The sequence below is a fragment of the Nematolebias whitei genome, chromosome 2 (genome assembly GCF_014905685.2).
Source record: "Nematolebias whitei isolate Nwh7 chromosome 2, NemWhi1, whole genome shotgun sequence".
Classification (NCBI taxonomy): domain Eukaryota; kingdom Metazoa; phylum Chordata; class Actinopteri; order Cyprinodontiformes; family Rivulidae; genus Nematolebias; species Nematolebias whitei.
This window is the reverse complement of record NC_056499.1, coordinates 15,006,520-15,018,499: the sequence shown is the minus strand read 5'-3', so window position 1 is coordinate 15,018,499 and position 11,980 is coordinate 15,006,520. Positions and strand designations below refer to the sequence as shown.

Below are 11,980 nucleotides of genomic sequence, written 5' to 3'. Positions count from 1 at the left end.
TAGATGTTGTTTCAACAGTGGGCTTTGATGATACTATTGTGCTTTCTGTACTTGTTGCTGTGTTCCCTGGTGTTGAAGGTTTAGAAACGGTCGTTGTTGACAGATTTGTTGGTGTCTCGGTTTTAATTTCTGTTGAAAGTTTTGTTTCTGAAACTCCTGTTGTTGATTCATATGTTGTCATTCCTACAGAATAATGTTTAAAGAAAAGGTGATAAGTGATTAACCTCTAATCACTAATTTAATTAAGTGTAATGCAATAAGCTCGAATGCAATTTTAAATTTTATTCATTTATCTGGAAAGTTTAAAACAGTTTAAAAAAAATTTATTTACCTTCTGTAGTTTCCTGAGCTGTACTAAATGTAAATGGAGATGTTGTCGGTCCCGCAGTAGTGCTTTCTAAGCATTCATAGACAGTCCTTGAAATGTTTCCATTGACTCCACATTCAGCTGTTATGCAGTTTCCCAGTCCATCTGATGTGTTGTAAATGGTTTCCCCATAATTGTATATTTTTCCATTAATCATGCATGTACAAGCTGTAAATAAAAAGTAATAAATTATTATTGTGTACAAAGCACCACTGATGATAAAGTATATAGTATATAACAATTTTTCAAAAGATCTCTCATAAGTCTCTGCGTGTACTCACACTTTACATCGTAGCTACACTCTATTCCAGATAACGTACAGGAGCTGTCAAAATAAGAGTTTTGTTTTGATACCATAATGTAATTTATACCAAATAAAATTTTAAAATTAAATTTCAGTCAGTAAAAATATCATAACACTCTGGTACTGTCTTCATATTTACAAGTTTTGTTTCATTTGAATATTTAAATATGTAATAATGTTGAAAACATGTAGCCAGCCTGTATTTAAAAATGTTGTGAATGTTTGCATAAATAATCAGAGGGGGACTCTTTTTGTACCATGTGTAACAGTTGTTGGCTGGAACCTGCTCTCCTATGTTGTAGTGAATCCCCTTTTCATCGTAACACCCGCACTGGTCCCAGGAAACACACTTCATGGTATCTTCATTAAAAAAAGACGTGGCTTGGGGACACTTGGGATAGCAGCCTGCAACACCACAAGATTTATTCATTTGTTCAAACTGAAACTAAAAAAAAAACTTCAGAGAAAAACAAATCTGACAAGCTAAAATACAAAACATGTCCAACTCGAGTTGTTTTTAAATTAGAGAACTGATGTTTTACTAAAATCAAGATGCTAATTATAGTTAACCTTCCATGGTGGTGGTGAGTTTGGAACAGTTTCCTGATGGATTCCTGCAAGTCTTCATACAGTCTGCTCCGCAGGGTTTGTAGTGCCATTCGCAGTCTCCAGGTGAGTTATAGTAGTCACAAAAAATAGCTGTAGGAGAAAAAAAACTCAATTTTGGTTCTTGGTACTACAAAGTACATGTACCTAAGAGAATCAATTTACAGAGCAATGAACGATTAAAGATGCAGCAAATGTTAGTGTCTAGGTGTCACGCAAGAGAAAGACAGCAAGCCTTTGATTTATTGTGTCTCTTTTTGCAGATTTTTACAGGTGAAGCAGCAGGGATGAGGATCAGAACCTCCAGATCTGAGACCAAGGTCCTCAGTCAGAGGATAGACTGTCCTCTCCAGGTTGTGGGTGAGGTTCCGCCTCAAATGGAGGAGTTCAAATATTTCAGGATTTGTTGTATTTCAGGGTTTTGTTCTCAGTGAGGGAATAATGGCACGTGAGATCAACCAGACTGGTGCAGCTTCTGCAGTATTGTGGACACTGTGCCAGTCCATTGTGGTGAAGAGGGAGCTGAGCTGCAAGGAGAAGCTTTCTGTTTACCTCCATGCATGAGCATGCATCATGATACTTTCTGTTTACCAGTTGTCTACGTTCCTACGCTCACCTATGGTCTTGAACTCTGGATAGTGGCTGAAAAAACCAGATCAACATACCAACATACTTTTACCACTCACAAATATGTAATATTGGATCATTTCCCTCAATAAATACATTTCCAAGTATAATATTTTTGTCTCGTTTGTTGAACTGGGTTCTCTGTATCTGCTTTTAGGAATTGTGTGAAAATCTGATGATGTTTCAGGTCATATTTATGCAGAATTTCATACAGATCTTTACAAGCCTAAAGCTCAGCCTCTACGATAACTGACGGTCGAACTTACGGCACAACTTTGGCGTTCTCCAGTGAATACATGCCCCTGCTGTGTTACAGGCCTTAGCGTAGGCAGCCACAGCAGTGCAGAGACACTCACAGTCTCCTCCAGTGTCACAAGCACAGGAGTCCCTCACACAGGAGTCAAAGTATGGGCCCGGGTTAACCTGAAACAGAACACGGTCAGTTTAACTTCTCATCCCATGAGTAATAATATAAACTGTAACACTGGTGTTGATGCTGCAGTGCCCCCCCACAGGAGGACCTGTTGCAGGGATACAACCTGTGCATGTGGATTACCTTGTTATGACAGCTCTGGAAGGTGGAGCTAATTATGATGCTGCACTGTTTCTGGGACCAGGCGGCCCGGTAGCGGTTAGAGGCACAGGGGTCACTGATGAGTTGGGCGTCAGGGCAGCTGGATGAAACTTTCCAGCTGTTTGCAAACTCTAAAACATCTGTCACTGTCTCCTGAGAGCGGGTGGTGAAATCATTTTTACTGTTGCCATCATAGTTTCCACAGAGACCGCAGACCTGACCCTGAGAGGACAAAACTCAAATTATTGTGACAAAGACGAGACTGAGACTCGGTGGATCTGAGCTTTTTCTTGACTTCCGCTTCAAATCAAAGAAACATCATGCATCTGAATATATTACTAACACTCAGACAATTATGATCAGCAGTCACTACGATCAAAGTTTTTATTCTGTTAAAAGTGACTGTATCAACAACACTGAGAACTGAACGTCTCGTTTTGAATCTGAGTGTTAATCAGGACGTTTCTTTTATCTGAGATTCAACCTGAAATGAACCAAAATGAAACCTCATTGACTCAAAAGAAAGCTTTAGTACAAGTTGTTTTTACCTGAAAGTGTGGGCTGAGGGAGATGAACAGACTGGTCTTCTGGTCCCACATCAGAAGAAGTCCTGATTTGATGGTCACCACAAGGTAAACACCCACTTTTTGTATCTGAACACCGAGAACCTGAATGTTCCCTTTGATCACCTCAAAGTTCTCGTCTTTAAGTTGGAATTCATTTTCCTGTGGACATCAACATAACAGACGATAAACGGCAAAATCTGTTTAGTACTGCAGAAACCCCTGAAACCCAGACGAGCAGAGCTCATTGAACGAAAGCAAAAAGATTCAGTGTTGGAAATGAGAACCCAACAGCTGTCAGGGTTTCAGAGTCAGAGTGGCGCTTTATGTTGATCTTGAACAGTCGCTCTCCTTCGCCTGCAGTTAGTCCAGAACGCGGCTGTATGTCTTTTAACAGAAGCCAGGACCACATCTCTCCAGTTTCAGCAGATTTACTCTGTTTTCATATTGATTTAAAGATTCTTTGTATTAACTTTTAAAGTTTTAAATGGTTTGACTTCCAATTATCTGATGGAACATTTTGACTTTTATAACCATAACAGAGCACTGATATCCTCCATCCAGATTCTCTCAGAGCAGCAGAGGAAAAACTAGGTGGGGGATCAGGCCACTAGACTCTGGACCAAGATGTCCATTCAAACTCTAGAGTGACCTGACCCTTGATATTGGTTCTCCAGAGTCAGTTCAGTCTTTTAAATCTTGCCTTGCTTTTTCCACTGGCTTTTATTTCTCGTTCAGTTTGAGTTCGGCTGGATCGTTTTTGAGGCCGTGGTGTTTTCTTGTTTTCCCGTTTCAGCCTGTTTTTTTTTTTTTTGACCTGCTGCTTTTCTGTCATTTTTTTGATTTTATTGTTGGTTCTTCCGGGTTTTGCCTCCTCAACATTGTTGTTTTAAATGTGCCCAAGAAATCAAACTGACATTGGTTTTACCTCCAAAAAGATCTTGATGGTTTTGGAGCAGGTGGTTCCTATGGTTCCACACAGAACGTTCTCAGTGATGATTCTGAAGCTTCCGTCGTTCTGATCCGAACCACAGAAGTCCTGAGGAAGGCGTTCACACAGAACACATTACTGGACCTGACTGCTCAGAGTCAGAGTGACTGAGTAAAACCCCAGAACTCCTGGTTTACCTGGAGCAGCGTGTATTCACACTGTCCGTTGAAGTCGAACCTCTTCTCGTCAAACGTGACGTAGTGACCGTCTCCATAGAGTCCACAAACTGCGTCGCACTCGTTGGCCGTGCACGTGAACATCCTTCCACTGCACAAGCTGCGGACACACAGTCGTAGATAAATAACAAACAGCACGCAGAGCTGAAATGTTTGGATTATGGGTATGTCTGTTGTTTGTTTATTTGTTTGTCTGTGGACCAACCAGGTGTTGCAGTCCACTGTGAGCGTCTGTCCTGGTTGGTAAACGAGCTCATTGTGGACACAGGGACAGCTGATCTCGTCGATGCAACCTCCGGTTCCGTCTGACAGCAGCCCGTCAGGACAGACGCAGCCGGACGTGCAGCCGGTACTGATCTGCAACCAGCAGACAGATGGAGGTTCACCCTGATCTGGGTCTGAATAAACCCATAGAACCATGTGTACTTACACATTGTATATCCACAGAGCTGCAGGACTTCTGACACTCGGCCCCTGCGGCCCCCGGCTCAGCAGTGGAACAGTCAAAGTAAACCATGGGGGCCACACATGATGCTGATTCTGGAAGGATTCAGGTCTATTAGAATCAGGTCCAAACTAAAGAGTTCAGACAGAAGATCTGAAGGTGTCTGTTAGCTGCAGGTTTTAGTGAAGTCCTGTCCAGGTCCCCGGGGCCCCCTGTCCTGCAGGTTTTAGATGCTTCAACATACCTGATTGAAATAACGGGTCATTACCGGGCTTCAGCAGAACTGAATGTGTGTTGAAGCAGAGGAACATCTAAAACCTGCAGGTCACCATCCCTTCTATGAAGCAGTGACCAGTGAGCCGTCGTCAGAGCATTTAGTGTCTCCTTTAGTTGATTTGTTTCTTTGTCTGACTCCTGTCTCTCACACCAGGAGCAGATCTCAGACGAGCTTTACAGTGGATCAGAACCAGTGCTCAAAACACTCAGCTCTAAACCGTTTGGTTCAAAGTCACTTAGTTTGAATTGTTACAAACATTAATTTGAGGAACAGATGATCAGATAGTGTTGGAATATCATCACCTCTGGTTCTGGAGCAGATTTTATAACTCACCACATGACAGACTCAGCTGTCCTCTGAGATTCACTCACATGTCACATTCATTCATTCATTTGTTCATTCATTTATTAATTATTTCATTCATTCATATGTCCATTCACTTATTACCTCAGCAGGTTGCTTTCTTTTGTTTTCTGTGGTGAACGTTGGTATTAACGATGTTTCCAGGTGTTATTTTTATAGGTTTTGTTGTTTACAGGGTTTGGCAGCAGTTTGTTGGTTTGTTTTATTTGTTTTTTTTTTTCAATTTCAGTTGTTGTTATATGAAATTATTACATAAATAATGTATCAAACTTGCAGGACAGAGGTCCATGAGGGCCAGAACTGGACTCCACTGATCAGTTACTGTTTCAGGATTTAGTAAACCAATGTCATGACGATGTAACACTGTAAGGATGTAACGTGGACCTACGTTGTGGTGGCGTTCCTCCGGAGCAGCTCAGAGCTCCATGTCTGCAGACGCTGAGCAAACACACAGATTGTTAGACAGAATCCTGACATCGTTTGATTTGAACTAAAAGTTACTCAGGGACAAAAGTCTGATGCATTTTCATCACAATAAAAAGGAAAAGTGTGTTTTCTGTTATTTTAGCTCTAGTTTAAAAAGGTACACATTAATGTTTGCATGCTTTAATCTTTCAGTTGTCAATATTAATGAAAGTAAAATACATTTTTATTGTAAGTGTTCTGTAAAACTTCTTTTTATGTTGTCTCTATTTGAAAAGTACAGATTATATGTGAACGTCCAATGTCCAGACTTTGGATGTATGAGTAATTACCATGTGGCTCCATCCTTGAAGACAGCTTGTCCAGCAGGAATAATGTTGTCTTTGTCATAGCAGGGACAGCTTTCACTGGACACACACTGTCCGTCTTCGTCCATGAAGGTTCCCTCAGCGCAGCCACAGCCGTCCACCAAGGCGAAGCTGTTCTGACACGAGAAATCCACCTGACTGAGGGAACGACATGTACGACCACAGGAGGTCATGTTGTACTCATACACGGTCCCTGCTGGACAGGAGTCCCTGAATGTCCCTGCAGACAAACAAACAACAGAATAACACAACACGATTACGTCTATATTTATCAGGTCCAGAAAAGATTTAGTGTTCATCAAAAGGTTCCTCTGTTGAAGAAGGTCCATCTACAGTCAGAAAAGATCTAAATGATTCAGGGAAGGTTCTGTGGTCAGAACAAAGTCCAGTTCTTTGGCATCAAACCAAACTGCCATGTCTGGAGGAAGAGAGACACTGAGTAAGACCCAAAGAACACCATCCCTACAGTTAAGCACGGAGGTGGAAACATTATAGTTTGGGGCTATTTTTCTGTTAAGTAACCAACATCCCTGCCAAGGAAACAAATGGGGTGTAGGGTTCTGGAGCAGCTGATTTGGTCCTTAGATCTTAGTACTACAGAACACCTGTGAAGGGTCTGAAACTTCAAATAAAAAAAAAACCCTGAAGGATTTAGAGTTTAAACATCTCACCAACAAAAAAGATGATTATCTGTCAATTTACTCACAAAGAAATGAACAATTTCTAATTTCATGGCAGTTTCATTGCACAGTTCAGTCAAAAATCTGCTTAAAAATAATCAAATCAAATCATTGACTGTCCAAACAGAGCTGTGTTCCCCCTGTTATTGATAATCCCCGCCTCGACTGTAAACCAGCCACCAGGGAGCACAAGTCAGTGTATCTCTGGTTCAGGTCCAAAGCCCGGATAAATGGTGAGGGTTGTGTCAGAAAGGGCATCCGAGGTAAAACACTTTGACCAAAGTAAACATGCAAGTTCATCTAAGCGACACCATACCGGATCGGTCAAGGCCCGAGTTAACAACTATGACCACCAGTGATGTTGACAAACAGGGTGCTGGAGGAAATTGTGCTACTGTTAGTTTAAGACCACGAGGAGGGAAACGTGTCAGGAGACAGAGGGAGAAGAGAAACGTCAAGAATGTAGGACTGAGGGTTGCAACTCTAAATGTGGGGACAATGACAGGCAAAGATAGAGAGCCAGCTGACATGATGCAGAGAAGGAAGGTAGATGTTTTTATGTGTCCAAGAGTCAAAGTGGAAGGGCAGCAAGGCTCACAGCATTGAAGCATGGTTCAAACTGTTTTACCATGGTGTGGAAGAGTGTCAGATAGAGTGATTTGTCTGAAGATAGAAGAAGAATGTCTTATGCTAAACATTGTCAGTGGTTATGCTCCACAGATTGAGTGTGATGTGGAAGAGAAAGATAAATTTTGGAAGGATCTGGATGAAGTGATAGAGAGTATTCCCAGGGAGGAGAGAGTGGTGATCGGAGCAGACCTGAATGGACATGATGGTGAAGGAAACAGAGAAGCTGATAAAGTGATGAGTAGCTTTGGTGTCAAGGAAAGAAACCAGGAAGAACAGATGGTGGTAGATTTTGCCAAGAGAATGGCAAGCTTTAGTCAACCCTTATTTCCAAAAGAGGGAGGAACTTAGAGTGACCTATAAAGAGTGGAGGAAGGAGTATGCAGGTCGACTACATTCTGTGTAGAAGAGGAAACCTGAGGGAGATTGGGGACTGTAAGGTTATGGCAGGGGAGAGTGTGACCAGACATCGAATGGTTCTGTGTAGAATGACTGTTGTTGTGAAGAAGAGAAAAACAGTAAAATTAGAGAAGAAGACCAAATGGTGGAAGCTAAGAAAGGAAGAATCTTGTGAGGAGTTCAGAGAGGAGCTGTTATAGGCTCTGTGTGGTAAGAGCTTCCAGATGACTGGGTGACTACAGCAACAGTAATTAGAAAGACAGGTAGGAAGGTACTTGGTGTGTCATCTGGACAGAGAATGGATGATAAGGAAACCTGGTGGTGGAATAATGAGGTGCAGGAAGCTATTCAAAGAAAGAGGTTAGCCAAGAAGAAATATGACAATGGGAAGACTAGAGACAGGGGACAGGAATATAAGGAGATGGGATGTAGAGCAAAGAGGGAGGTGGCAAAGGCAAAGCAGAAGGCGTACGATGAGTTGTATGGGGGGCAGCACGGTGGCGCAACTGGTAGAGCTGCTGCCTCTCAACGAGCAGGTCCCTGGTTCAAACCCCGGTCCAGGGGCCTTTCTGGGTGGAGTTTGCATGTTCTCTCCGTGCATCCGTGGGTTTTCTCCGGGTACTCCGGTTTCCTCCCACAGTCCAAAAACATGCATGTTAGGCTAATTGGTAACTCTAAATTGTCCCTAGGTGTGAGTGAGAGAGTGAATGGTTGTTTGTCTCGTTTGTCTCTGTGTGGCCCTGTGATGGACTTGCGACCCGTCCAGGGTGTACCCCGCCCCTCGCACAGTGATTGCTGGACATGGGCACCAGCGACCCCCGTGACCCAAAAATGGAATAAGCGGGTAAAGAAAATGGATGGATGGATGGATGGAGTTGTATGGGAGGCTGGACACTAAAGAAGGTGAGAAGGACTTGCACCAATTGGTGAGACAGAGATATCAGGCTGGAAAGGATGTGCAGCAGGTTAGGCTTATTAAAGAAAGGAATGGTAATGTTCTAACAAGTGAGGAGAGTGTGAGGGGAAGATGGAAGTAATACTTTGAGAAGCTAATGAATGAAAAGAATGAAAGAGAAAGAAGAGTAGAGGTCATAGTCTGTGGACCAGGAAGTGGGGAAGATTTGTGAGGGTGAAGTCCAGAAAGCTCTGAAAAGAATGAAGAAAGGGAAGGCAGTAGGACCTGATGACATACCAGTGGAGGTTTGGAAATGTCTTGGAGAGATGGCAGTGAGGTTTTTGACTCAAATATTCAATGGTATGTTTGAGGGTGAGAAAATGCCTGAGGAATGGAGAAGAAGTGTGCTGGTGCCCATTTTTAAGAACAAGGGTGATGTACAGAGTTGGAGCAACTACAGGGGAATTAAGTTGATGAGCCACATGATGAAGATCTGGGAGAGAGTTGTGGAAGCAAGACTTAGACGAGTGGTGACAATTTGTGAGCAGCAGTATGGTTTCATGCTATGAAAGAGCACCACAGATGCCATCTTTGCTTTCAAGATGTTGATAGAGAGGTACAGAGAGGGCCAGAAAGAACTCCATTGTGTCTTTGTGGATTTAGAAAAAGCATATGACAGAGTGCCGAGGGAGGAGGTGTGGTATTGCATGAGGAAATCTAGAGTGGCAGAAAAATATGTTAGACTGGTACAGGACATGTATGAGGACAGCAGGACAGTGGTGAGATGTGCTGTGACAGATAGCTTCAAGGTGGATGTTTGATTCCATCAAGGATCAGCTTTGAGCCCCTTCTTATTTGCTCTGGTGGTGGACTGACTAACAGATGAGGTCTGACAGAAATCCCCCTGGAATATGTTGTTTACAGACGACATTGTGATCTGTGGTGAAAACAGGGAACAGGCGGAAAAAAACTTGGAGAGGTGGAGGTATAAACTTGAAAGAAGAGGAATGAAAGTTAGTTGTAGTAAGACAGAGTACATGTGTGTGAATGAGAGGGAGGCCGGTGGAACAGTGAGTACAAGGAGCAGAGGTCACAAAGGTGCAGGACTTCAAGTACTTGGGGTCCACTGTCCAGGAAAATGGGGAGTGTGGTAAAGAGGTGGAGAAGAGAGTCCAGGCAGGATGGAGTGCATGGAGAAAAGTTTCAGGAGTGATTTGCGATAAAAGGGTGGCAGCAAAAGTCAAAGGAAAAGTACTGTGGATTATTTATTGATAATTCCAGTTGTGATTCTGGATAATTTATTGATAATCCCAGTTGTGATTCTGGATTATTTATTGATTTGTAGTTGCAGCTTCATGCACTCCGCCCATCTTTCGGACGACTGTACGTACATATTCGCGTTGTACCTCAGTGCAATTCCAAAAAAGTTTATTCTGATTCTGATAATCCCAGCTGTGACTCTGTATTATTTATTGAGAATTCCAGATGTGATGGTGGATGTGCACTCACCACAGATGACATCCCTCCATCCACTGAGGTGGACTCCGGCTGCTGAACAGGCGAACACGTACGAGGAGACGGCAGCACACATACAGTCCTCACTCCTGTCACAGCTACAGCTGTCGTACATGCAGTTCTGAGGAGACATGGACCGGGCGGACCCGTCAGTGAGACTTTACATTGAGGTGTAAAATGCTAAAAGAAGCTGAAGGGTCAGTATGAACACAGAAAAAGCAGTTTGAGTCAGAAGGGCTACCAGTGTTAAGATCACATGTTCATCTGTTTGCAAGTGTTAGTAACTTAAATATGATTTTTTTCTGTGAAAGACTGAAAAAGAAAGAAGAAATGTATTCTTTTTTTCTCTGATGAGTGTGTTGGTAGACATTCTGACTCCCAAGCAGGCAGGGTTGTTACAGTTTTCAGACCTACATCTCTATAGGTGTTGGGGCTGATGACAGGGTGGCAGGGGGCAAACACCCCGCTTGGATCAGTCAGTTTGGAGCACCAGAACTGAGCAAAATTCTCTATGGCACACAAACGTCAAAAAACAGTTACACTCAGAGATATGATGTGAAAAAAGCATATGACTGAGGACACACGAGGTCCAGGACTTCCTGTGTACCCCTGGTGATATCTTGGCTGCAGGGATTTCCAAACTGCAACTGGACATCAGGACAGGAATAAGTTTTCCAGCATTTGGTAAATGTTGCAACAGTTCCCTCCACCAGGCCGCTGTTCGCTCTGAAGTCATCACGGGAGTTGTTGTTGAAGTTCCCACACAATCCTGTCACAAACACCAGTTAGACACCCGAGAGACATTTCAGCAGAGACAGGAGGTCAAAGGTCCTATAGAGAAACAGGGCACGTGTGTCCAGGGACTCTGTGATGAGTTGGACACATACCTGAAGGGGTTTCTCTGAGGGACACATGAGCTGAAATGAAGACTTGCATCACGGGGGACAGTTGGACAGCCAGCTGGAGACCCACCTTGGTGTTGATGAGAATGTAAAAGGAGGATGGCCTGAAGGCACTCAGCTCAGCTGCAGACAGGAGAAAACAAAGAAAACTGAGATGACAGGACGTTTTTGTCCAATATGAGACATGTCCTAACCTTCTGTATTCATCTTCAGACACATTGAAATAAATGTTCCTGAAATAAAACCTGTGGATTTCTCTTGTCTCTCTCTGGATGATATCTCATGTCTCTGTGGACATTATGTCTCAAGTCTCTATGGACATTGTTTGTTTTGTCTCTGTGGGGGTTGTCTCACGTCTTTCTGGACATTGTTTCATGTCTTAGTGTACATTGTGTCAAGTCTCTGTGGACAATGTGGCATGTCTCAGTGGACGTGGTCTCATGTCTCAGTGGATGTTGTCTCATGTCTCAGAGAATGTTTGATGTTTTAGTGGACATTGTCTCATGTCTCTGTGGATGTTGTCTCATGTCTCTGTGGATGTTGTCTCATGTGTCAGTGGATGTTGTGGCATGTCTCAGTGAATGTTGTGGCATGTGTCGGTGGACATTGTCTCATGTCTAAGTGGACATTGTCTCATGTCTCATTGGATGTTGTCTCATGTGTCAGTGGATGTTGTGGCATGTCTAAGTGAATGTTGTTTCATGTCTCAGTGGATGTTGTGGCATGTGTCAGTGGATATTGGCTCATCTCTCTGTGGACGTTGTCTCGTGTCTCAGTGGATGTGGTGGCATGTGTCAGTGGACGTTGTCTCATGTCTTTGTGGATGTTGTTTCATGTCTCAGTGGATGTTGTCTCATGTCTCAGTGGATGTTGTCTCA

The 11,980-nt window shown here is 43.1% G+C and overlaps 1 protein-coding gene across 1 annotated transcript in view; it reads right to left on the bottom strand.

Annotated features, from left to right (window-relative positions):
* LOC119425779 (mucin-5AC) overlaps positions 1-11,980 on the bottom strand; it is a 32,831-nt gene that overhangs the window by 12,144 nt on the left and 8,707 nt on the right. The window contains exons 13-30 of the mRNA XM_037693329.1: positions 11,088-11,225; positions 10,808-10,969; positions 10,615-10,709; positions 10,195-10,321; positions 6,049-6,304; positions 5,682-5,731; positions 4,639-4,748; positions 4,414-4,565; positions 4,170-4,308; positions 3,970-4,080; positions 3,027-3,203; positions 2,461-2,700; positions 2,171-2,327; positions 1,242-1,370; positions 929-1,076; positions 649-692; positions 332-535; positions 7-183 (exon numbers count right to left, since the gene is read on the bottom strand). Coding sequence (XP_037549257.1) covers positions 7-183; positions 332-535; positions 649-692; positions 929-1,076; positions 1,242-1,370; positions 2,171-2,327; positions 2,461-2,700; positions 3,027-3,203; positions 3,970-4,080; positions 4,170-4,308; positions 4,414-4,565; positions 4,639-4,748; positions 5,682-5,731; positions 6,049-6,304; positions 10,195-10,321; positions 10,615-10,709; positions 10,808-10,969; positions 11,088-11,225 — 2,616 coding nt within the window. The remainder of the gene's footprint in view (positions 1-6; positions 184-331; positions 536-648; positions 693-928; positions 1,077-1,241; positions 1,371-2,170; positions 2,328-2,460; positions 2,701-3,026; positions 3,204-3,969; positions 4,081-4,169; positions 4,309-4,413; positions 4,566-4,638; positions 4,749-5,681; positions 5,732-6,048; positions 6,305-10,194; positions 10,322-10,614; positions 10,710-10,807; positions 10,970-11,087; positions 11,226-11,980) is intronic.